This window comes from Rhinolophus hipposideros (genome assembly GCF_964194185.1).
Source record: "Rhinolophus hipposideros genome assembly, chromosome: 8".
In the NCBI taxonomy this organism is placed as follows: Eukaryota; Metazoa; Chordata; class Mammalia; order Chiroptera; family Rhinolophidae; genus Rhinolophus; species Rhinolophus hipposideros.
In genome coordinates this window covers 70,763,868-70,787,592 of record NC_138054.1, presented here as the reverse complement: position 1 = coordinate 70,787,592, position 23,725 = coordinate 70,763,868, and the positions used below count along the sequence as shown (strand labels likewise).

Here is a 23,725-nt window from a genome sequence, read left to right as displayed (position 1 = left end):
ATCAAAGCCAGTCAGTTAAGTGGACACTTGGAACTAAAATCCCATAAACATTTCAGAAGCACCAACCACCCCTCCCAAAGGCTTCAGGAGTGACATTGAGCAGAAGCTCAGTTCTGTGAAATAGCTTTTTTTTTTTTTTTTTGGCTCCCCCATATCCTCCTTGGTCTCCTGGGTTCCCATTGGGAGGTGATGAATTTCTGCCCATTAGAACCCCTCCCCAACAGGTCAGACGGTGGTGGCTTTGACCCAGGAAGGAGGCTAAGCAAAGAGCCCACCAAGTATGGTTTGAGACTCCTTAGCTGTCTTGGTTGTTGGGGAGTAGGAAATCCACCGTGAACCCTAGACCTGTTCTTGCAGTGTCACTTGGGCAGATTTGAGTTTTTATTTCTCCTTTTGAAAGTTAACGTGAGCAAACAGTCTGCTTTGTTGGGAGAAGTTGGTGGGGAGGAGGACTGATGAGGGGCCTGAGGGAACTGCAGCTTAGCGAGTCAGAAGTCAGCATCACCCTCCATTTTCAACATGGACGGTCTGGCAGGGCCAGAATTGGAGCAGCTCAACCAGGTTACGTTGGCTGACCCAGGCTCATACTTGGTCCAGGGAGGTGGGCTGGCTTGGGGAGGGCCGAAGGAGAGGCCCCACCCCTGGAGAGTGGCTATTCTTGCGTGGGCAAGAGTGTCCATCCCCGCCCCCAGCATTAATTTCAGGTTTATCCATTCAGCTTGAACCAGGGGCTGAGAGGATGGGAGGAGGACCCTGCCTGTTTTCCTGAAGGGGAGCTCTGGGGAAAATTGCAGAAACATCCAGAGCCAACTCATTCCAAAGGGGCCTGTTGGCACCCTTTTTCCCAGAGCCTTAGCCTCCTGGGCCCTAATCCTGCTTAGAACAGGAAATTGGAACCAGAGTTGGGAGGAAAGGAAGCCCCATCCCCCGCCCCCCTCCCCAGATTAACCCCTCTAGTAGATACACATACCCACCATATGTTTCTTATTAAGGAAAAGTAGGCAGAGCATTCATCCCCGAGCTTGTGTGCACCTTGTGCTGAGGGCCAACGAGAGGCTCTGCCTTGGGGATACTTGGGTTGGGGGAGACAAGGATCCCTTACAATTTTGTAGGAGAAAATCGGCCCTCCCCGCAGGTGAAAGGAGAGAAAGGGAGAAATACTCCTGTTCACTGGTAATCGACCCTGTCTCATGCGTTCCTGGGCGGCTGCCCTCATGCTAAACAGTCAGAGCTGGTTGGGAGCAGCCTGGGAGACGACGATGCGTGTGAAGAGCTGCTATTCTGCCCCCGCTCCATGCCCCGACCCCTCACAAAGCACTGTTCCCCATGGCTGTGGCTGGAACCATGAAGAGGGGTTGGCCCTTCCCTGAAGCTTGCAGAAGGGGCCATACACCTGTACCGGCCATGGACCGGCCTGATGCCACAGCATTGCCCCTGGGGCTGCTGTCCTGGCAGGGTGTCCACACTGGCCACCTCAATGGTCCCCCTCCTCTCCCTTTCCCCTGGAGGGAAATAAACTCTTCAGGGGACCCACCATCATATGCTGGCGGTCCCAAGGGAGCTGGAAAAGCCCCAGCCAAGAACGGAAGGAAGCTATGCCCCATTCCTTGAGCAGGTGCCATCTGGGAGCCAGGAGAAAGGGCAGGGCTTGGGAATATGTTCCCCCAGGGGGATGGATGGGTGTGCTCAGTCCCCTTTCAGCTCTGACTCATGGAGAAACAGCATCTTTCACCACCCAGCAGAGCCCAGGATTCACAAGAGGGCAGGGGTCTCCAACAGCTGGGCCTGGTGTCCTGGGGCCCTGCCTGGCCTGCAGGAATGGGGGTACAACCCCAATACCGCACAGACACTTGGGGGAGAGGAACTTAAGCCAGCCTCTTCCGGAAACAACCTCAGCCTGCATGGAGGGAGAAACCAAGTCAGTCTCCTCGGGCCAACGCCAAGAGCATGGCTGCTTCTGTTCAGCCTTTGGTTTTTTCTTTAAATGCAGGTTCTTCATAACTGAGAAGGTCTCTCTACCACTAAAGAGGAGGAGGCCAGGGCAGAAAGGCCCCGCGGGTTATGTAGGGCAGAGCAAGAACCCTGAAAAGGAGGAGTGGATGTACTCAGTGGAGTAGAGGCCGTTGGCCTGGTCCGAGGGCATCTGCACCCAGACCTGGTCATTGGGCCGCAGCTGGAGCACGGCCCCGCCAGATGCCTGGTCAAGGTAGCCCTTCTTGTACTCATCGTAGGTGTAGGTGGCCGGCACGTTGTTCTTATACAGGGCCACCCACACACTGGTGCCCTTGACATGCACGTGGTAAGCAAAGTAGTAGACCCCGCCCACAGGGCAGGTGAAGATGCCGGTGGCAGGGTTGTAGCCGCTGTGGCCATTGTAGAGAGTCCGGTCAAATTTCACAGGCATGCCCGAGGCAGGGAAAGGCGAGGTGAGCACGGCGGTGAAGGCGGGTGTGGCGTGAGCTGATAGCTCGCCCAGCCCAAACTGCGGCTTGCCGCCCTTGCCCAATACAGCACCCTCCACGCCACCATTGGGCAGGTGCAGGCCGGCGATGCCAGTCTCATCGAAGGCCCCAGGGGCACCAGGGGGGCCAGGAGGCCCCGGAGGCCCAGGAGGGCCGGTGAGTCCTGGGGAACCAGGGACCCCAGGCGGCCCTGTAGGCCCAGCCACACCAGGTTCCCCCACTTTCCCCTCTCCAGGGGGCCCTGGCAGACCTGGTTCACCCTTCAGGCCTGGCAAACCCTGAGGCCCAATAGGACCAGCTGGGCCCTGCAATCCAGGGATTCCTGAGGGCCCCCTCAGGCCAGGCTGCCCAGGGAGCCCCAAGTCACCCTTCTGTCCCAGGGCTCCTGCCACCCCTGGTCCCCCAGGGCGGCCCGTGAAACCCTGCTCACCCTTGGGCCCAGCCGGTCCAGGGGGTCCATGGGCCCCTGGAAGCCCCCTCTCTCCTGGAAGCCCAGGTTTCCCAGCCAGGCCACTAGGCCCCTGGTCACCTCGAATGCCAGGCACTCCTGGGGGTCCCCCAGGCCCTACCTCCCCCTTAGGCCCAGGAGACCCACGTCTTCCAGGGAGACCTGCAGACCCTGGAAGTCCAGGAGGGCCCCCAAGGCCCTGTGGGCCCTGCTCCCCTGGCTCCCCATCTTCACCTGGCTCGCCTCTGTCCCCCAAGAGCCCTGGGATCCCAGCTGGGCCCCTGTCCCCCTTGGGGCCTGGAAGTCCTGGCATCCCATAGCCAGTGGGGCCTATGAGGCCAGGGGGGCCCCGGGCCCCCGGTTCCCCTTTGGCCCCTGCTGGGCCCTGTAGTCCTGGCACCCCTGCAGACCCTGGGATACCCACACCATCCACCCCAGGGGGCCCTTTTGGGCCCAGTGCCCCTGGCTCCCCCCTGGGTCCTGGCACCCCGGGAGGCCCAGACTCACCCTTATCTCCAGGGGCCCCAGGAAGCCCGTCCAAACCTGGTTTGCCCAAGCCAGCTGGACCAGGGAGGCCAGGGGGTCCCGGGGCACCTCCCTGCCCTGGGGCCCCAGGCAGCCCTGGCTGGCCCACCCCATTATCCCCCTTGAGGCCTCGATCACCCGGGGGTCCAGGCACCCCCTGAGGCCCTGGCTCCCCCCCAAATCCTGGGGGCCCTGGCACCCCCTGCGGGCCTGGTTTCCCAGGGACAGCAATGCCTGAGGGCCCAGGGAGGCCAGGGGGCCCTGGAGGGCCCCGGAGGCCCTGGTCCCCTCGAATCCCTGGCTCCCCACGAAGACCCGGCTGCCCTGGTGGTCCAGCCTTGCCCGGGAGCCCTGGGGGACCAGCCTTGCCCATCCGGGAGAAGCCAGGGGGGCCGGCAGGGCCAGGCTGCCCATGTAGCCCTGGCTTTCCAGTGCCTGGTTTTCCTGGGAAGCCAGGAGGGCCAGGGGGCCCCCGCGGTCCAGGTTTCCCAGGGGGTCCGGGCTCTCCTTTCAGATCCATCGGCAGCAGTGGTAGAGGCATTTCTGAGAGAAAAAGAAAGAGAAGGGACAGTCAGGGCACGGACAGTGGGCACAAAGGACACATCGACCCATTCCCCACACCAGCATGGAGTGCATGGCAAGAAGATAAGGCTCTGTATCTGTTCATGAAGACTACGCCCCGCTATTCCCCTCCCGGCTTTCGTGGAAGATGGAGTTCACAGTGGTCCAGTGGCCATCTTGGGGGCTTCCGGATGTCCTCACCCAGGGCTCCTAGCATTCAACCCTGCCAAGGCTGGGCCATGCCCCAGAGCTTGGGGTGCCTCGCATCCCTGCAAGACCTCAGGTAGAATGGCCGCCAGGTGGCGCCAGCAGCCCTCCGTAGAGCCAGAACAGCCCGCCCACAACTTCCCCTTAGACCTTCCTAGCGGTCCCCTGCCCCACTGAAGGCCTCTGCTGCCAGCCCGCTGTACCCTCTCCCGGACCCCCGGGGACGGCAGGCTCTGGACCAGCATCAGGAAGAAAGCGGAGATGGGAAGATCTTTGGTGGTAATTGAGGGCCTGTGACCTGGGGGCCGCAGAGGAGCTGGGGGAGGTCGGAAAGGAGGGAGCTGGGGCTCAGGAGGCGTCCGAGGCGCTGGGGGCAGGGGGTGCTCACCCAGGTACTGGCCCTTGCCCTCGCGGAAGGGTGGCCCCACGGGTCCTTTGTGCATGGGCTGCACGTACTTCACCGGCGCGTAGCCCGCTGCCCCGCCGGCCCCGCCGCAGGTGGCCGCCCGCGGCCCGCACCCCAGCAGCAGCAGCAGCAACAGCAGCAGCAGAAGAGGCGGCACAGACAGGGGCGTCAGAGCCCCCCGCATGGCGTCCGCGGGCGTGCTGCAGGGAGGAACCAAGAGGGGCTTTCAAGCCAGCCCCTAGGTCCAGGGACTCGCAAAAAGATCAGAAGTTAGATATGACTCACAAGCAATTCCCAAAGCCTCCGAGTCCGCAGAAGTTACTTCCTAAACCTCTCCCAACCCTGCCCATGGCTTGCCATCCCCAGTGCCGTCTCTTGGCCCCCTCGCCTGAACAACTGGCTCCCTCAGACCAGTCACTCTGTAGCCAGACACCCTCCGAGAGCCCTTGTCAGCCCCTGCTCAACACCCTTTCATGATAACACCCACTACTATTTGCTGGGCTGGCGTTCTGCCAGGCACTGGGCCAAGCCGCCTCGAGACAGTACCTCACCGATTCCCCCGGCACCTTAACAAGGTATTACTCTTGTCATCCCATTTTCCAGATGACAAAATTAAAGCAAAGGTCTCTTGGAAGCAGAACTGTCTGACTTTACATTATGTTGGTGCCCTTCTGGGGCTCCCCTCTGCTTTCAGGATCAAGTCCATGGGCGTCCAAGCCTTTCCCCCAACCCCCAAGGTGGGAATTTTAATTCTTACTGATGAGCCATGATTTCCTACTGAACACATAAGAGAGTACAAATTAACAATAACATATTCTAACGTTTAAACTGTAAACTTGCAGAATCACCATGATCAACATACAAAGCTTCAGTTTCTGGGAAAATAATGTTTTATTTCAACAGTATTCTTCTCATAAGCAAAACAGCTCCTGAAAATACGGGGTTTATGAATAAAATTGTATAAAGCTTCCTGTGTGCAAAAGAAATTGACTCTACCACATCAACTACACCCAACTAAAAATCCAAAGCATACAGGCTGAAAGGACCCAAATAGAACCACATCCTAATGAAGTTCCCAAAGATCTACAAAGAGAACAATGGAACTACTCTCTACCACTGAGTCGGTACACTGGGGAGATGAGTGGTAAATCATGGCCTCATAACAACACAGGATGGACTTATTCTTAAATAGGTAGCAACACATATATCCATATCATCTCTATGACAGAGAGCCATACCAATGTATAAGCGTCCTTTAAGTGAGAAACTCAAAAATCACCTAGGAAATATCTGTTTTCCTGGGTTACAATAATTGAAATGAAAATGACAGTATTTTACGGAAATGATGCAATGTGGTACTCTTTCCATGAGACACATGAAAACATAACTCATTGGCTAGAAAGTTTTGAAATAAACCTACTCTCACTGATAGATACTTAATTTAAAAAGTATACTTACAGCTTAGTTTCCTGAATAAAATAGGATATCAAGGCATTTTAAACTGTGCCTGTATCTCCAGCCCTATCACCTACCATGCCTTTCTCTGCCTCTCCCCTCCCCCAGACCTCTGCCCCAGTATTGCAGAACCCCTTATGGCTCCCATACACCAGGCAGCCTCACACCTCTGGGCCTTTACACCTGCTGGTTCTATGCCTGCAATGTTCTTCCCCTCTTCTACTCACCCTTCAAGGCCCAGGGAAGCTGTCATCCCTTCCTCCATAAAGTTAACCCCTCTCTCCTTTTTGTCCCAACCTTGCCCTGTCACAGCATTTAGCTCAGCTGTAAGAACAAGACCTGGGTGGGGAGAAGCATAGGCTCTAGATTGGGCCAGCCACTCTGTGAATGTTTCCTTGTCTATGAAATGGGATAATATGTCCACACAAAATAGTGTACGTGAATGTTCACAGCAGCATTATTCATAACAGCCATAAAGTAGAAATAACAGATGTACATCAACTGACGAATGGGTAAAATAGGGTAAAATATTCCATACAATGGAATATTATGCAGAAATGAAAAGAAATCGAGTACTGGCAAATGCTATACTACAGGTGAATCTTCAAAACATTATTCATGTGGGGCAGCTAGTTGGCTCAGTTGGTTAGAGCAGGAGCTCTGAACAACAGGGTTGCCGGTTCGATTCCCACATGGGCCAGTGAGCTGCACCCTCCACAACTAGATTGAAGACAAGGAGCTGCCGCTGAGCTTCTGGAGGGGTGGAGCGCAAGCTCTCAACAAGGTTGCCGGTTCAAAAACGGCGACTGGACTTGGAGCTGAGCTGCGCCCTCCACAACTAGATTGAAGAACAACTTGGAGCCAATGGGCCCTGGAGAAACATACTGTTCCCCAATGTTCCCCCCAAAACAATTTTTTAATTAAATTAAAAAACAAAAGAACATTATTCATGTAAGTGAAGAAGCCAGTCACAAAATCATATTATATGATTCCATTAATATGAATTGTCCAGAAGAGGACACTTCATATAGAGACAGAAAATAGATTAGTGTTTGCCTAGGGCTGGGGGGAGGGGGCAATGGAGAGTGACTGCTAAGAGGAACAGGGTTTCAGTTAGGGGTGATGAAAAATATTCTGAAATTGATTGTGATCATTGCACAACTCTACCAATACATTTTAAAAAAAAACATTGAATTGTACACTTTAAATGGGCCAATTGTATAATATGTAAACCATATCTCAATAAAGGTATTTTTCTCCAAATATATGGTGATGAAAAGAGAACTGACTCTGGGTGGTGAACACACAATGGGATTTATAGATGACGTAATACAGAATTGCACACCTGAAACCTACGTAACTTGACTAATCAATTGTCACCCCAACAAACTTTAATTAAATAAATAAAATAAAGTAATACATGCCCGCCCCAAAAAAACACCTTGTTTCTTTTTTTTTTTTAAGTTGGCTAACAACCTGCTTCTCGGGGCTGCTGTGATGATTAGAGATATTGTGTCTGCCTCACAGCGGGCACCTATCAATATTTTAATGGGGGACTATTTGGCATTTTATACAACCAAGTCCCACTTCCCCTCAGATTTCTGCTCTGGGCTCCCCTCACCCCACCCATGGGTCTCTCGACACCTGTGCCTGGCCTCCAGACAGGTTTGGGGGAGGGTTGTGCACACAGGGAAAGCATATGGGGAGCAGAGCCCTCTCTGGTGCTGGGCTGAACCTGGAGCTGCAGTTCGATGGTCCCCTAAACTCAGTATCATACAGTTTGGCAAGAATGGATGCAGGGCTCTGGAGCAGGTCGGTGAAGCTGCCAACCCAGCTCTGGCATTCAAATCCCCACTCTGCCATCAACTTGTTCCATAGCCTTGGGCAGGTCACTCAACCTCCCTGAGCCTCAGCCTAATAGTAATGCCTACCACTTACGGGCTTCCCCCTGTGCCAGGCACAGACTCAGGGCCTAGCAGGCTTCGTTTCACAGAACCCTCTCAATGACCCCGCCGAGGCTCATGCATTTATTTTCCTCATTTTATAGACGTTGAAATGGAAGCTTAGACTGAAGGCTCTTGCCCAGGACACATGACCGGGAAGTGTGAGAGCTGAGGCCTCCTCCAGAGCCCGCCCTCAGCACAGGCCCCTGCTCTAAAGGTCACATGATTGATGCCAGGACTCACGAGACTGCACCTGACAGGCCTGGTTCGCGGGTCCTGCTGATGGAGGCTCTGGCCAGGCACTGCCCGAACAGTTCACGTCCTATCCTCATTCAGCCCTGGGAAGTATGTTAGCTCTATTTTAGAGACGAAGAAACCAGGGTGCGATCAGAACCCAAACCCGGGCAGCCTGACCCTTGAGCCCGAGCCCCTAACCACCATACCCTCCCACCTCCCTGGGCAAGACACGGGTCCCCCTGCACTGACCACCTGAGCTGGGGGGCCGTGTTCACTCATGCATATGGCCACAATGTTCCGCCTGGTGCGTGGCAGGGTGCAGGGGAGCTGGTGAAGGGGATAGAGGGTGCACAGGAGGCAAGGGCAGGGGAGAGACATTCTGGACTGCCTGGCCAGATGCCAAGGCCATGGCACCGCCACAGGAGGAATGAGGACAGCCCTGGCTCTCGGGACCTAAGTCAAGGCCTCCCTCGGGGTGAGGGAGCTGAAGGGGAAAGGCAGCCTTGGGCTTAGCTGGGAACACAGGCAGGCAGGATGCCAAGGGAAGAGCCCCAGGTCTAGTCAGGAGTGAGGGCAGGGCCCCCCAGGGAGCTCCCCAGCTTTCATTCCTCCTGGGTAATGCAGGTCTCCCTGCCCCACACCCGGTGGTTCCCTGAACCTGCCTCATCCCAGCACCTCCTACACCGTGTTCCCTCCTCTGAGGTGGGACAGGTCGGCTGCCGGCCCCCAGAGCCGGTGCTTCTCCTGGAATGAGGGCTGTGCGGGAGAATGACAGCTCACACGTGCTGAGCACACAGACTGCCCATCAGGCCCCCACCCAGGTGCTTTATGTTCAATGATTTCATTCCCACCAGGTCCCCAGGAGAGAGGAGCTGTTGTGATTCCTCCTGTTCAAGAGGAAGGAGCCTGAGGCTCGGAGAAGTACAGTGATGTGCCTGCCCATTGGCTGGAGCCGGAGCCAGAATTTGAACAGAAGGCTGTTAGGAACCTGAGCTCTTAACCACTGTGACATCCTGCCGTGGGGAGTGGGAGTGGGGGCGGGGGGAGGAGAGAACAGCCAGAGAGCAAAAGCCAGACTGAGAGGGAGAAGCAAACCGAGAAAGAGTCTTACAGCTCCAAGCCGCCTGTGGGTTTGAGGGGGGAAAGATTACTCCAGCTTTTAGAGGTGAGGCTGGCATGTGCCGGACTGGTGGAAGCGGGAAGTGGGGGGTGGAAGCGAGTGCATGGCCGAGAGAAGGGGTGTTCTGAGCCTGTTCCAGGGACTACAAAGACAAAGGATGCCCTAGAATGGTACAACGCAGCAGCCCAGGGGGGACACACTGCTCCCCAAATCCAGTCACCATCAGAGTCAAGGGTGCCTGGGCCCCTCTGAGTCCCCCTGCCTCCTTCTCACTGTCACTCTCCCCCACACACACCCCCAGGCTCCCTGAGGCTCTCTGTCCTCTGCTAATTGGGTTCCCTCAACTGCATCCCCACTGCCTACCTCTTACTTATTCCTGGGCTTGGGGAAGCCTATTGGATGCCTCCTGGGCTCCACTGACGCTTGCACGTCCCCATCTCAGCTCTTATTTCTCTTTTTGGCTCTTCTACTCTCTCTACCCGCCACATTCCCCCCACTCCATGCCCAGCACAGGACTTGGCTGGCAAACAGTAATGCTCAATAAATGTTTGATGAGCTCAATTCACCGTCAAATTTAAAGATCATGCCAATAACTCACTCAGTCCTTTCCTCAGACTTAGCACAGATACATGTCACTCCACCCTGAAAGCCTCCTCCCCAGGCCAAAGGGGAAGAGGTGGGGACATTCACATGGCCTCAATCAAAGAATTTCAGCTAAGAACTGCCTGCCCAGGAAACAGAGGTACAAAGGGAGGAAGGATTCATTCCCTTCCTCCTTGTTCTCCCCGAGTTCCAGGGAGGACTCTAAGGCTCAAGCTCAGCTCTGCTGTGTGACCTTGAGCGAGCCATCACCCTCTCTGGATGACCTCTTAGGAAGTAAGGCAGGAGCCAGGGCAGCTGGGAAGGGGCTGGGTTGGCAGGGGCACAAGGTGGGGTGCACAAGGAGACGCTGATTCAGGGGATTGAGCGGTGGCGGCAGCAGGGTGGACGCGGTGTTTGGACAGCTGCAAGTCCTTAACGGGGATTTCCCCCCTTTTCAACAAATCCCCGTAAAACAGCATTTTGTCCAAGTCAGCGTTTTGTGGCAGCCTGGGCCTCTTCCCAGGGCAGCAAAAGAGGCTGGCTGGGAGTAGGTAGTGCTCTGGGGGTCTTTCAGACCAAAGAAGGGTGGGGGGGATGGGCCCCAGAAGGAAGAAGTGGCATGATTGCAGACCCACCCCCAGCATGGCTTTGGGAGGGAAAGGGGCATCGGCTGACAGTGACTCCTCCCCACCAGTCACCTCTCAAAGGGCCCTGTCCCAGGGGTGACCAGCAGAGGGGGCCCAGGTGATCGTGTGGAATTTAAAGACCTGCCCACTCCCCGTCCCATTTCCCAGATGAGCTATCAGAGGTCCAGATAAAAAGGGGGGCCTGAGGGAGGGGGCACCCAATGGACCCTGCAGGGGTGTGGGTGGTGTGGCCCTGGCAGGCCCCCTCCAGGGTGGGTAGATGGATCATAGCCTTGCGCAGGCTCCTTCGGCTCCAAGCCCCCCACCCCAGACGGGTGGCGGTAGCTGAGGGAGCGGTGGGGAGTGCTCAGGCAGCCCCGGGGCCTGGCCAAACCACAGGTATGTTATGAGACGCTTCCTGTTGTGGAGACATTTCTGCGGGATCGGCTGCCCCGCTTGCTCCCCGGGTGCCTCCTGTCTCCCCGCTCTCCTAGCCTCACTCTCTACTCTCTTCTTTGGTCTCTGGCCCTCACTCATTTCTCTCTCTGTCTGTGTTTCTCTCTCTCTCCAGCCCTGTCTCTGTCATCTCAACAGGTGAGCAGTATTTCTTGCTCAAGCTCTCCCTATCATGGGACCAGCCTGGGACCCCTTAGGGCCCCCCAAGGTCCCAGTCTGGGACTCCCATTCCTGCACTGCTACTTACCAGCTGGGTGATCTTAGGCAAATGACTTAACCTCTCTGAACCTCAGTGTCCTCATCTGTGAAAGGATTACCTGAGATGCTCTGAGCCATCAGCTCCCTGGGGTGTGCTTCCCTGCTTTGCCACCCTGATGGCCTGGAAGTTGTCCCCTCTGGCTAACCTCAATTCCTCCTGCTGCAAAGTAACATCTCCGGCCCTTAAAAAACTCAGGTGACTTGCTGCCAAAGGCCAGGACCTCGTGAAAGTTTCCTAAAGTCAATTAATTTTCTGGCCTCCTAGGCCTTTCCACTGACTGCTCTTGAGATGAAACTGACCAGGGTGTCCCATAGCCTGCTCAGAACTAGGATGGAGCTTGGAGGGGAGCAGAGGAGCTGCCCTCCTTACCACTGGGCATGACGCCGACCCCCAGCTGCCCAGGTGGGCAGCTCCAGATTCTCCAGAGTTCCTGAGCCTCTACCCCCCCACACCTCTCTCCCAGCTTGTGGAAACTGGGGAGCCCTCTCCTGTCCTCCTTTCCTGAGTTTCAGATGAAGGGGGTCACCCTCTCAAGGCCCAGACTTCCTCAGGGGTATCTCACTGTGTGTAGATGCCTGCCCCACCCAGCCAGTCTCCAGCCCAGCCATCCCATGTCCACACAGGCCTAAGCCCACTTCCAGCTGGCCTTCTCTCTCCAGCCCTTCTCAGCCAAGCCTCCCCCAACTCGCTGTTCACTCCCCACCCTCTCGCTGCCTTCTCTCTAGCACTAGTTTGCCCTGTGACCCTGCTCTCTTCCTTCCTAGAAAGACTCCTCCTCCAATTCCTTTCTGCTCCCTTCTTCTGCCCACTCTGCAGACCCAGGCTTGCCCCAAGTCACTGGCCCAGGCCTCATCGCTTCTTTCTGGATGTTTCTCCTGCAGTTTTCCACTCTCACCATCCCATCACCCCATCCCATCACCAAGGACTCCCACATCTGCCTCCAGCTACGACCTCTCCCCTGAGCCCCGCACTCGTGTTCAATTATAAGCTGGGCATTTTCTCCTCGCTTGCCCTCATATACCTCCACTCAAAGTGCTGTCATTACCTTCCCCCCATTGCTTGCTTTTCCCCCATTCCTAGGGCCCCAGGCCAGAAATCTGGACATCACTTCTGACCCTTCCTCCCTTAGAGAGCAGTAAAGAATTTCTCTCATCTATGTAATGCCTTAGCACAATTTGAAAAGGCAACACGCCCCCTTACAGCTAACTCAGGCCCTACTCACTGCCTTTCCTGGGTGCCATTGTACAGTAGCCAACCTGCACAACTGTACATGACAGCCCCGTTCCTTTACCCTCAAGCGCCCAATCCAATCGTGTGGACTCAGACTCCTGTACTTCTCTCACTTCTGTTCCTTCCCCATAGTCTTTGCCTTAATATAGACCTTGTACTCTCCCAACACAGAACCCAGAGCGTGACATATCCCAGCCACTCAGTAAAGGTTTGTTAAATTGCTAAATCCTCGCCTGGATTATCATAATAGCCTCTCTCCCATCCCTCACTCTCAGCTTCTCTGTTCTCCTCAATACCTCCTATAAATACTGCAATAGTGCTTCTCAAACTTCACTGTGCATAAGGTAGTGTTTTAAAACGCAGGTTCTTAAGCCTCTGCAGGGATCCTGATTCAGTAGGTGTGGTGTAGGGCCCAACATCTGAGTCTTTGACAAGCCCCCAGGTGACGCTGCTGCTGCTGCCTATCTGTGGACCACACTTTGGCACAGCTCTGCCCATGACCCTCCCCTCCTCTGGATTCTCCAGTGGCTCCCTAGTACCAATGTGATCAACTCCATGTTATTCTCATGTGGTTTCCTGGAGGACTCGGCAGAATGAGAACCAATTAAGATGGGTGAGTAGAGAGGGTGGAGAGATTGATGGCGAGCCCCACAAAGCCCTGAGATCATGACTGGGGGTGGCACACTGTCTAAATTGTGTACGGGGGAGGCTGGAGATCAGCTCCTTGTGGGAGCCCCGTGGTTGTGTGCCACGACCATCTGTGTCCCTTCCTTTGTGTCTCTGTGCCACTAAATCCAGGTCCTCACCTGCTTGTGTATCTCAGGCATCTCTTGGTGTGTCTGTCTCTCCTCCTGTCTCTGTGTCACTATCCCATGTGTCTGTGCGTCTCTCTGACCCTATTTACCTTTCTCTGTCCTCTCCTATATCCTGTACCAAGATCCCTGTCTGAGTTCCAGATTCTGTAAATCTCTTGCTGTTGGTCACTTGATGGAACCCTCCAGAAGATCAGCATTCAGGCCCTTGACACTCATCCTAACTTCAGGTCTGTGTCTGACCCCACTGAACAATCCCTGAGCAGCCCCACAAGGTCTGTGTGGGGTCTTGTGGGGTCCAGTGCCCTTGAGCTGAGTTCTCTGTCCTACAGACTGACTCCCTCACTGAAATGTGCAGGTGTGAAGATTGCTCCAAAGCCAAAGAGCCGCCTGGAATCTGGGACTTGGTGGGTAAGGGGGTGGCAGGCTGGAGCACGGCTGCCTGGGGGCCGCCTCATCATCCAAGCAGATGGCAAGACCATCGTGCTGACCCTGACCGTCATGCTGTCCCTACCCCACCAGGCTCCAGCTCCACCAAGAGTCTCCACATCCTCACCCTTGCAGGTTAGGCTCCCAGACCCTGCGAGACCTCAATTTGGGAAACAGCACTGGAAGGAGGCTTGAAGGACAGGTCAGAGTTCAACGGGCCCTGAGGGGCAGGTGATGGTGGAATACACCAAACTGAGAGCAGAACAAACATCAGTGCAAGGAAGATGGGGGTTAGGGTGCTTCTGGAGGGGTGTTCAAGAGGCAGAGAACCTATGGGTTTGGAACTTGAGAGAGAGACATAGGCTGGAGATAAAAATAGGGCTTCACTGACAAGGTTGCTGCAGCCTGGATGAGGGTCATGGACTCATCCTTGGAGAAAATACCCTCATTCAGGGGGTGAGAGGAGCCCACTGCAGCCCTGAGCCCCAGCATCCTAATATCCAGACTCCCCAAACTTCTCAGTGTTTCCCTGTACCCACCTGTCTGTCTCCACCTGCATAATCTCCTCTGCCTGATTGCCCTTTCTATCTCTCTCCTCCAGGCAAACATGTTATTCGTCATTGAAGACCCAGCTCAAATGCCTCCTCTTCCATGCAGCCTTCCCAGTCTCCCTCAAGCAGAACACCTCTTCCTCCTAGGCAACTCTCACCCCACCCTCACTCATCCCTGACTGGGGCTTGGCACACAGTAGGTGCTCAATACAGTTTGCAGCCCAAGTGTTCCAGCTCCAGGCCTCAGACCACCCGTCTCCCATCTCCAGCCAAGCCTGCAGAGTGGCCTCTCATAGAACCCCTTTTTCTTTGTGGCTCTTCCAGAGTCCTCGGCTCTGGGCTGGAGGAGCTGGGGCTGAACCTCCTCCCCGCAGGCAACTGGAGCCACCTCCCAGGCCCCCAGTCTCTGCCCATCTTTGAGACTAGACACCCCATTACTCCACTGGGGAGGAGCATCTTGGGGCAACTAAGTGTCCAGGGAGGCAGGAATAGCCAGGCAGGGTGCAGATGACCCAGATGAGGTCCAGCAGTGGGCAGCACCCAAGATAATAATATATCCTCAGGCAGGTGCCAGGAAACTGGCCCTTTCCCACCTGGGGTTCAGGCCTCAGCTGGTGCCATCATTCTCACTTCCCAGCAAAGGCCTTGAGCTTCTGACCAGGACCAGACATTGAAGGGTCCCCCCAGACCCAGGCACCCCCAGGCCTCAGGCCAGGCCAGGCGGGGCCTCCTCGCTGCCAATCCCTCGCCTTCTGGTTCACATTTGCAGCCTTTTCCAGAGCGCCACCCGCCGCCCGCTGCCTCCCCACGCCTGCCAAGATTCCTGGGCCTTCGTGGCTTCCCCGCGCGGTGGCGGCAGCAGCAGGCGGCAGGAGGGGCTGGGCTGGGCAGGGAAGGGGCCCGGCAGGAGCACAGCCAGGCCACTGCACCAGGGCAGGCCAAGCAAACATGAACCCACGCCAAGGAGCCAGGGCGAAATAGTTCACAAATGAGAAAAAGCTGCTTCCGAGTTGGGCCGGGATTTTAAAGCCCAGGGCGCAGGGATCTGAGGTCACCTGCAAGAGGGGCTGCCTGCTGGACATCCTGGACCTGGGAGGGCCTTCCGCTGCAGCAGGAAGGAGCAAGGTTAGATAGCAGCCAGCAACGGGCTCATCCAGCTCGGGACGTCAAAGAACCATGCCCCCAGATCTAGCTTACCTTTTAAGTGAGAGGGGCCTCTGAAGGTCCCAGCAGAGGCAAAGCCTGAGAATGAAAGAGAGAAACAATAAGGAAGATGCCAGGAGCCCGGGAAGCCTCCTTCCCTAACTTCCAGCCACCCCAGCGCCTGCCACAGGCTTCTTACCAAGAGCCCCTGCTGGAACATCGGCCTTAACATCGACCTCTCTTCTCAGGAAGCCACGATGTGACTCCCTTCATTCATTGCATGCACACTTAGTCATGTCCACAGGGTGCCTGGCCCTGAGTTCATGGAGTTCCTCCTGTTCTAGGGCCCAGGCCGAGGAAGCCTGTTCTGTGTGCCAGGGTACATACTAGAGAAGTCCCCACTATATATCAGGCCCTGGGCTGGGGTGGCCCCCACTATAGGCTACAGTTCCTGCCTGGGGAAGCTCCTACTGTGTGGGGGACCCTAGGCTGGGCCTTGGGACACAAAAGTGGTCCAGCCCCATGCCCTTCCCTACCCGGCCCTGCATTAGATGGAGGCATCAAACAAGTAGCCACCCTACAATTGGCAAAAATCTCTGAGCTGTGGGAACACAGAGAAGGGAGCATTGCCTCCCCTTTGAGTTTCCTCAGAAGGCTGCATGTAGGAAGGGACACTGGAGCTGGATCCTGAAGGGTGAACGGGAGTCTGAAAGGCAGACAAAGTTAAGAAAAGAACTTTCTAGCAGTAGGAAGCTGTTTGGCAAATTCGGGGAAGATCCAGAAGTGCCGTGGGGTTGAGAGGACAAGCAGAAGCTGAGAAAGCTGGGCAACCTAGTAAGGAGCCTTGAAGGCCGGCCATGCTTACGTTTCTCTGGAAGGCAATGGGGAGCCATGGAAGGTTGTTGAGGGGGGAGGTGATGTGGTCAGAGCCCTGAATGACCAGGTCACCATTTCTGCCTCAATCAACCATGATGCCAGGCTGTCATAAGCCCTAGTCCAAGTCACAGGGGAACTGGGGCTGTAGTCCAGGTCCAGGCGTGACTCTTGGGTCGATGGGGAGGGGACATCCAGCCAGCCCACCTGGCAGGGAGGCCTACTGGCCGCGTCACTCTCTCCCCCAGCTGCTTGCTTGCCTCTGCCCACTCCCATGGAAACTCTGACATCCCAGGCCTGTCTTTCACTGAACAAGCAGCCAGATGCCGAAGCCAGAGGCTCCTAGGCCTTCTTTCCAACTCAGCTGAGCCCTGCCTCCATCCCCCCACTCTGAACACCATGACCCCAGGAGTGGGACATGAGGCTACTCTCCGAGGGGCCAGCCTGGCTGATGGAGCCTGGGTGGGAGATGCCCAACTCAACCCCAGCCTCTCTGAGCCCAGCCCCCACCCCCACCACAGGCTTGGGGAGGGGAAGTGAGTTCTGTTGGGTCTGAGTTTTGAAAGATGAACATGGATTTAACTGGGTGGTGATGGGGAGAGGCAATCAGTCCAGGCAATAGCATGTGTGAGGGTATGGAGGTGTGAAGGCCTGGGATGGACGTAAAAAATAAACAAACGAACTAACTAACTAAACATAACATTTATTGTGCAGCTACTAGGTGCCACACATTGCTCCGAGCGCTTCGCATGGATTATCTCATTTAATCCTCACAACCATCCAGTAAAGTAAGTACTTTGTCTTCCCTTTTCACAGATGGGAAACCAAGGGATTGAGAGGTTAAGAAACTGGCCCAAGGTCACACCGCTCATGAGTGGTGGAGCCTGCTTTTGAACTTAGGCTGTTGGCTCCAAAGCTTGGGCTCTTAAGCTCTCCCCCATACAGGTGATCTGCGATGAGAAGGGCTGGTCAGCTGGAGAAATGCCTTGAATATCAGGATGCGAGACCCAGGCCCAGCCTAAAGCTGGCTCTCTATCCCCGCCACCCATGTTAGCCCTTAATAATAATGGTCTCTAAATCCCAAGTACATTTTATGCACCAGACATAGCACTACGAGCACACTGGGCATTATTTGACCAAACTCTCCCATAACCATGTACGGCAGGAATTGCTGTCCTGTTTTTCTGACGGGGAGCACTGAGGCCCAGCGAGGTGATGTCCATTCTCCAAGGTCACAGGGCTAGAAGCACAGGGGCCAGATCTGAACTTTGGAGCTTTCCCAGCCCGCCGAAATGGCCAAAACCCCTACCCTTGGGCTTCCTAGAGACCCAGCTACAGGTCCTTCTCCTTACTTCTCCTCCACCCCCACCTGTGCTGCCACAACCCAGATGGCAACATGGACCGGCAAAGCCTGAACAGATAGTGGGCAGCTCCTATCACTCCTGTTGACCAAATCTCCCTCGCTTCTACAAAATAGGAAGCTGGGGCTGGTGGGTGTGCCAGGACAGTGCCTGAGTCAAATTCAATGGGACTCTGTTCTTAACCTCCACCCCAGCTGCCTTTCCTAATCTCCTCCTGGAGCCCCTCCCCTGGCGACATCTCCTCCTTGCACAGAGCCTGCCGCCAGCTAAATCCCAGGCCAGATGTGGGTGGGACCGTATGTACCTCCCACCCCCCACCAGCTTCTAACAGCTGCAGGGCTCCGAAGGAGGCTGGCCAGCACCCTAGGCCACTTCCTCATCCCAGCTTCCCAAACTGAGGTGCTGATCACCATGAAGTAAATAGTCATCCTCTCCCAGAGATGGGCTCATGGAAAACGTCCCCACTGTCTGAGTCCCTACCACGAACAGACCCTGGGCTTAAAAAATCAGGATGGATTAAAAGCCCAGCTTCTATTCACATGACCTCACTCGTCTGTGCCTCAGCTTCTTTGTCAGTAAAATGGGAACAATTCCTACTTCATAAAGCATTTGTGAGGATTAAACAAGTTAATTTCATGTACCACACTTCAAGCAGTGCTTGGCATAGAGGAACATTTAATAAATGTTCACTCTTATTATATTACTAGAATCATCATTACCATGACAACCCCCTAAAAGCCCTGTGATGTTAGATTATAAAACCTATTTTACAAGTAAAGAAACTGAGGCTCAGAGAGAAGTCCCTTGCCCAAGGTCGCCCAGGTAGCCAGCCAGTGGTGGACGGCCCCAGAGTTTAGACCAAAGCTGTGAGCCCAGAGATGATGACAGCCTCACAGCTCCCAGGAGCTGAGGCAAAGTGTGTCTGGGGGTGGGAATGGGGGTCCTCCACACCCCCTCAGCCCCTCCTGCCTGACCCTCAGGGGCTCTCACCCAAGCCCCTGCTGCTGCTGCAGGAGGGGACTCTGCATTCCTGGCTAAGCAGCTGGATTTGCTGTGCTCCAGGAACTATGAAAAGAATGTTTGCCACGAGCTGAGCCATGGTCGCCTGTCAGAGGGAGCATGTCCTGGAGGGCCCACGCAGAGCTGCATTGCGGCCAGCAGCCGCCGCAGTGGGAGGGAAGAAAGCAAGGCAGAAAACTTCTGGGTAGTGAGGGCTGCGGATATTGGATGGGGCGTAGATACCAAACAGTCGGCTTCCTGGGACCTTTCAGGAGAGGAGAAATGACCCCTCCACTTCACAGTCTACCTTGCTGTAAGGAGAGCCAGGGCATTACTGGCCCATCTTACAGATGGGATTATAGAGAACCACAGGAGAACTCACCTGAGGTCACACAGCAGCCAATGGCAACGTTGAGACAAGAGACCAGGACCCCTTCCTCCCAGAGGCTGCCCTCCCTCACAGGGCACAGTGCATTCTTAGACACTAGAAAACACCATCCTCACTGTTCCGGGCTCTCTCTGGGCCTGGCCTTCTCATGCCTGCTATTCCCCCATGTTCCTCACCCCCCAAAAAGCACTTTGTGCTATGAAAATGCCCGGCACACTGTGCATGCTCAACACTTCAGATCCATTCCTTTCTCCCATCAAACCAAGCCCTGGAGAGGGCAGTGGCCCGGGGGGTCAGTGGGAAGCACATGAGCTGTGCCTGCTCACAGACCTGGGAATGAATCCCGGCTTGGCAGTCAGCAAGGTGACACTTGACCTCTCAGAGCCTCCACTTTCCTCTCTTAAATGGGCCACTAATCCCTGCCTCACGGCACTGTTGTACCGATTAAATGAGGTGTGCTAACATAGGACCTGGCATAAAATAGGTGCCCAGGAAACTCTTATTGTTCCCCTCCCCCAAGGGGACAGAAAGAAGAATTGAAATTTGAGAACTTCAGGTGACAAGGTTCCCTCCACCCCAGGTCCCTGATGGGGCCCTACTCCGGGGAGCAGCCTCTGGGAGGAAGGGACCCTGAGCCCAGGGTCATGACCTCGGGTCTCAATCCTGCCCCTGGCTACTGAGTGACCTCAGGCAAGTCCCTCTCTGAGTCTCCATAGGCCACCCACACCAACATGGCTCCCTCGCTAACCCTCTGCCACCCCCTTCTTCTGCCCGCTAAGAGCCAGGAACCAGCCTATCACAGGTTGCATGGGGATAGTCACCTCCCAACTCAAAGCTTCCCAAGAATCTGAATGGAAGCAGGGCCAGGTCCTCCCCAGTCCCTTTCTTAAATCTAATCAGAGAGGTGTAACAGACACCGATCAGAAGTCAGGATGAAAGTTCCAGGCATCCTGGGACCACTTCTCACTTCTCTGCAGGCAAAGACAACCCTGGAGACAAGTATTAGCATTCCCATTTGATAGCTGGGGAAGCTGAGTCACAGAGATGGGAAATCTCTTGCCAGGGTTACATGCAAAGTAACCCAGGCCTGACTCCCAAGGCCAGCTCTTTCCTTCACTGCATACACTGCTGTCACCCACGAGCTGCTGTCCACACCCCACCATCCTGTAAATGTCCACAAAACAGAGTGGGTCAGGGATTCCCTACCTGGGAGTGACCTCCCTGGCTGGTGTCTGGGCCCTCATGTGTAACATGTAGCCTCATACACCCAGTTGGGCTTCTGTACATACCCCAGGCCTCCCAGACACTACCCCCTAACTCACGGCCACACTCAACCCCCAGACCCATGCCATCTCAGCACACCGGACCCCAGGCCCCAAACCTGTATCTCCCCTTCACCTGCCTCTTCTAGGAACAGGCCACAGACACCCAGTGCAAAGCTCCTGGCCTGCCCTTTCCTCACCCCCCAACAAATCAGTCACTGAGGCCTGTCAAATCTCTCCTCTTACTCTTTTCCATCTATTTCTTCCTCTCATCCCCATGGCAACCACTTACCTCAGCTCCCAGCACCTTTCTCCTCAAACTCTGCCCAGCCTCCTCAGTCATCTCCTTGCCTATAAGATCCCCCTTTGTCCTTGACCCCCAGAAAAACCAGAACGATGGCCACATTGCACCACTCTGCAGCTCATACCCTTTCTCTGGACAAGGCCCTTGGAAATCTGACCTCAAAGTAGTTGTCAGTCCCTCCTACTCACTCCCTACTGCGTGAGCCAGCAACTACTCACTGTCCCCTGAGAGAACTCTGCAGCTTCCCACCTCCACACCTTTGCACGTGCTATTCCCTCTGACTGGAACGATCCTCCCCGTCACCCTTTCTACCACCTGCACCTGTCAAAGTTCTCATTTCTCCTTGAAAGCCCTAGCCAGATGCTGCCTCCCTGACTGCCCCTCCCTCACACCCTTTGGCCTGCATGGTGTACCTCTTCAGGCACCCTGAGACACAGCTGCACCCCATGTGAGAGGTCACTGTGCCTCTCTGGTTCTTCCACCCCAACTCTGCAAGTGCCTCGGGCCAGAAATGGGACCAGTTCATCTGAGGCCCACTTTTCTACAAGGGGAGCCCCATGCCTGCCACTGGGGGGCTGGAGTGGGGGCAGCAGGGCAGACCTCTGGGCTGGCTCAGGCCTGGGTCAGAGGTGGTAGCAGAAGGTCCTTGGGCTGACAGCCCCGTTTGATATCTTTCCCCAGTGTCTTGCTAGCAGACACATTCCCTTCCATTTTTTCTTTCCCCTTCATCTGAGCCAAAGAGTGGAAACATTCATTTTCGCTGTGATGGACAAAGTGAAACTGGAGAGAGAGGCCCTGGTGAGTGTGTCTGAGTGTGAGTATGAGTGTGAGTGTTGTCCTGTCTGAAATGTCTGGCTGAGCCATATGGGGCCTGCCATGTGTGCATAGGAGTTCGGATGTGTGCGCGTGTGTGCACATGCCCTGTCATTGTTTCAGCATCTGTGGTGGTGTGTGTTTCAGTAGAACATGTTCACGTGTGTGATTGTGTGTGACTGTCAGTGGGAGGGAGTGTAGCTGTGTGAGTATGCCTGTGGTGTGTCCTCATTAGCATTTGGGGGTGATTATGTGTCCAAGGGTCTATGGGTGTTCACCAGCCCAGCAGGAGGCCACTGGGGGCATCTATGCCCTGACAGGACCCTCCAACTCCCCACGGTGCCTCCTCAGACCCTCACTTCCTCCCCGGGGCTCTAAAATGGGCTCCCTGAGGGACCCTATCTGCTCAGAGCAGTGAGGGTCAGTCCCCAGAAAGGGACCCCAGGCTGCCTGCCCCTCCCCATCTCAATCCCACAGCCCCCAGACCTTCCAAATGCTCATGGCAGCTCCTGCGAAGCTACCTTCACTAAGGGCACTCCGAGGGCCACCAGACAAGCCATAGGCCTTAGCAAGAGGTACTAAGGCAGGCAGGAGGAAGGATGTGTGGGTGGCCAGGGTCCCCTGAGGGAGGTCAGTGGCATTTCTGTGTCAGGAGCCTAGCATGTTCTCACACACACTGAGGGTCTCACACACTTACTGACACACACATTAAGAACATACTGGCAGCCCTCGCTGTCACCCTCACCCCCACAAGTGCACACACTGATGGGCTTGCACACAGCAACACAACAAGCAAACTCAGAGGGCCTGCCTTTACCAGGTTCGCAATTCCTGGGCTCCTCCGGCTGCACAGTGTTTCTCTGCCCTGGGTACTCCTGGGGTTACTGTGTCTCCAGCCCCAAGACAGATACGCGGAGGAAGCTGCTTTGGGGCCTCAGCCCCTAGTCCCTGTGGGCCAGGCAACAGCCCCCTTACCCCTGCAAGTCTCAGTCCTGAGCTGGGGGGAGGTGCTGAGCCTCTGGCCGGGACATTCCACAGAACCTCAGTCTCCAGTTTGGGGGTGCTGCCAGGACACCTAGAATAGGAGGGATGTGGGGCAGAAGCAGAAAAACGGAGAAACTGGAAGGTGGCCAGCAAACCAGCCTTGGCAGAGAGAGGGAGGGGAGGGAGAGAGCTGAAGGGCTTCCCTGCCTGGGGCTAGAGGGGTCTCTAAGTCCACTCCCTCCTCTCTCCTCCATCACCCTGCCAAGGAAGCTTTGTCATTCCCATTTCACAGGTGGGAAGGGACACTCCAGGAGGCAAAGTGACACCGTCAGGGAGTCCACGGGGGACTGTCTGATGATGGAGCCCCTATTCTGGGAGACGGAGGGAGGAGGGGGCTTGATCTAGGCTTCTGCCTGGGCAGCTCTGGCGGGTGTTGGGGGTGATGAGGGGTAGGGAACGGGATGGGCTCCCCCATCCTACTGCCGACCCCTGGCCGGGGTCCCCTTCCCTGCCCCACCACGAGTCGGAGGAGGCCCTGGCCCAGCTGCCCCGGACAGTTTTAGGGGATGCCTGGGCCGGGTCCTGCCCTCAGAGTACCCCACAAGTCCCCGCAGCCGCGCCAGTCTCTCCGCCTTTACCTGCAGGCCGGCCGCCTGGCTCCGCTCCCAGCCCTCGAGGGCCGCCCCGGGCGCGCGGGCTCCGCGGAGGGGGCTTCGGCGGCTCGGGGGCTTCGTCGGGGTCCGCGCCTGCGGGTCTCCGCGTCGCTCTGCCGGCCGCCCTCGCGGTTGCCGGAGTGGGCGGGCGGGGGGGTGGCAGGGGCGGCGGGAGGGGCGCGGCGGGGCGGGGCCTCCACCCTCCTCTTTCCACAGCCACGGCCAAAGCCCGCGCCCCGCCCGGCCCGCGCACGCCCAGCCCGGCCTGGACGTCGGCCTCCCTCCCCAGGAACCACTCTGAGACACCCCCACAACCCCACACATCCCAGGCTGGGGCATCTCGTCCCCCAGTCACCCTCACGCCCCGTGTGCCCGCAAGGCCCCTGCCCTCAAGGGCTGCCGTCTATGGGGACGCAGACCCGGCGGCTGAGAAGGAGGGCATTGGGTTTTCATTGCGGAGAAAGGGCAGCACAGGGGTTGTGGCCCATAAATGAGTAGACCCGGAAGGCTTCCTGCAAATGGTGACCTAGGCTAAGGGAGAAGGACTTACAGGGGAAGAGTGAGGAGGGGTGGTTGTGATCTGCACACTGGGGTTCTGGGAGGTGAGCCTGTGTGCTCAGAGGCAGGCAGATGCTG

General features: G+C 56.1%; 1 protein-coding gene across 2 annotated transcripts; it reads right to left on the bottom strand.

Annotated features, from left to right (window-relative positions):
• Window positions 1-125: 125 nt before the first annotated feature.
• COL8A2 (collagen type VIII alpha 2 chain) lies at window positions 126-23,201 on the bottom strand. 2 transcript variants are annotated; one of them, XM_081057999.1, is made up of 4 exons: window positions 23,075-23,201; window positions 15,507-15,551; window positions 4,592-4,809; window positions 126-3,978 (listed from the first exon to the last, which is right to left on the bottom strand). In XM_081057999.1, exons 3-4 carry the CDS (start codon window positions 4,791-4,793, stop codon window positions 2,060-2,062), a joined length of 2,121 nt encoding a protein of 706 aa, XP_080914125.1. In that variant the 5' UTR covers window positions 4,794-4,809; window positions 15,507-15,551; window positions 23,075-23,201; the 3' UTR covers window positions 126-2,059. The 2 variants fall into 2 exon arrangements, with proteins under 2 accessions (XP_080914125.1, XP_080914124.1); XM_081057998.1 differs by lacking the exon at window positions 23,075-23,201 and adding an exon at window positions 20,628-20,643.
• Between the last annotated feature and the right edge of the window lie 524 nt (window positions 23,202-23,725).

Excerpts from the sequence above, each read along its gene's own strand:
- COL8A2 (XM_081057999.1), bottom strand. The coding sequence starts at position 4,793 with ATGCGGGGGGCTCTGACGCCCCTGTCTGTGCCGCCTCTTCTGCTGCTG. Across the intron at positions 3,979-4,591 it reads GGGCAAGGGCCAGTACCTGG|AAATGCCTCTACCACTGCTG; the intron begins GTGAGCACCCCC and ends TTTTTCTCTCAG.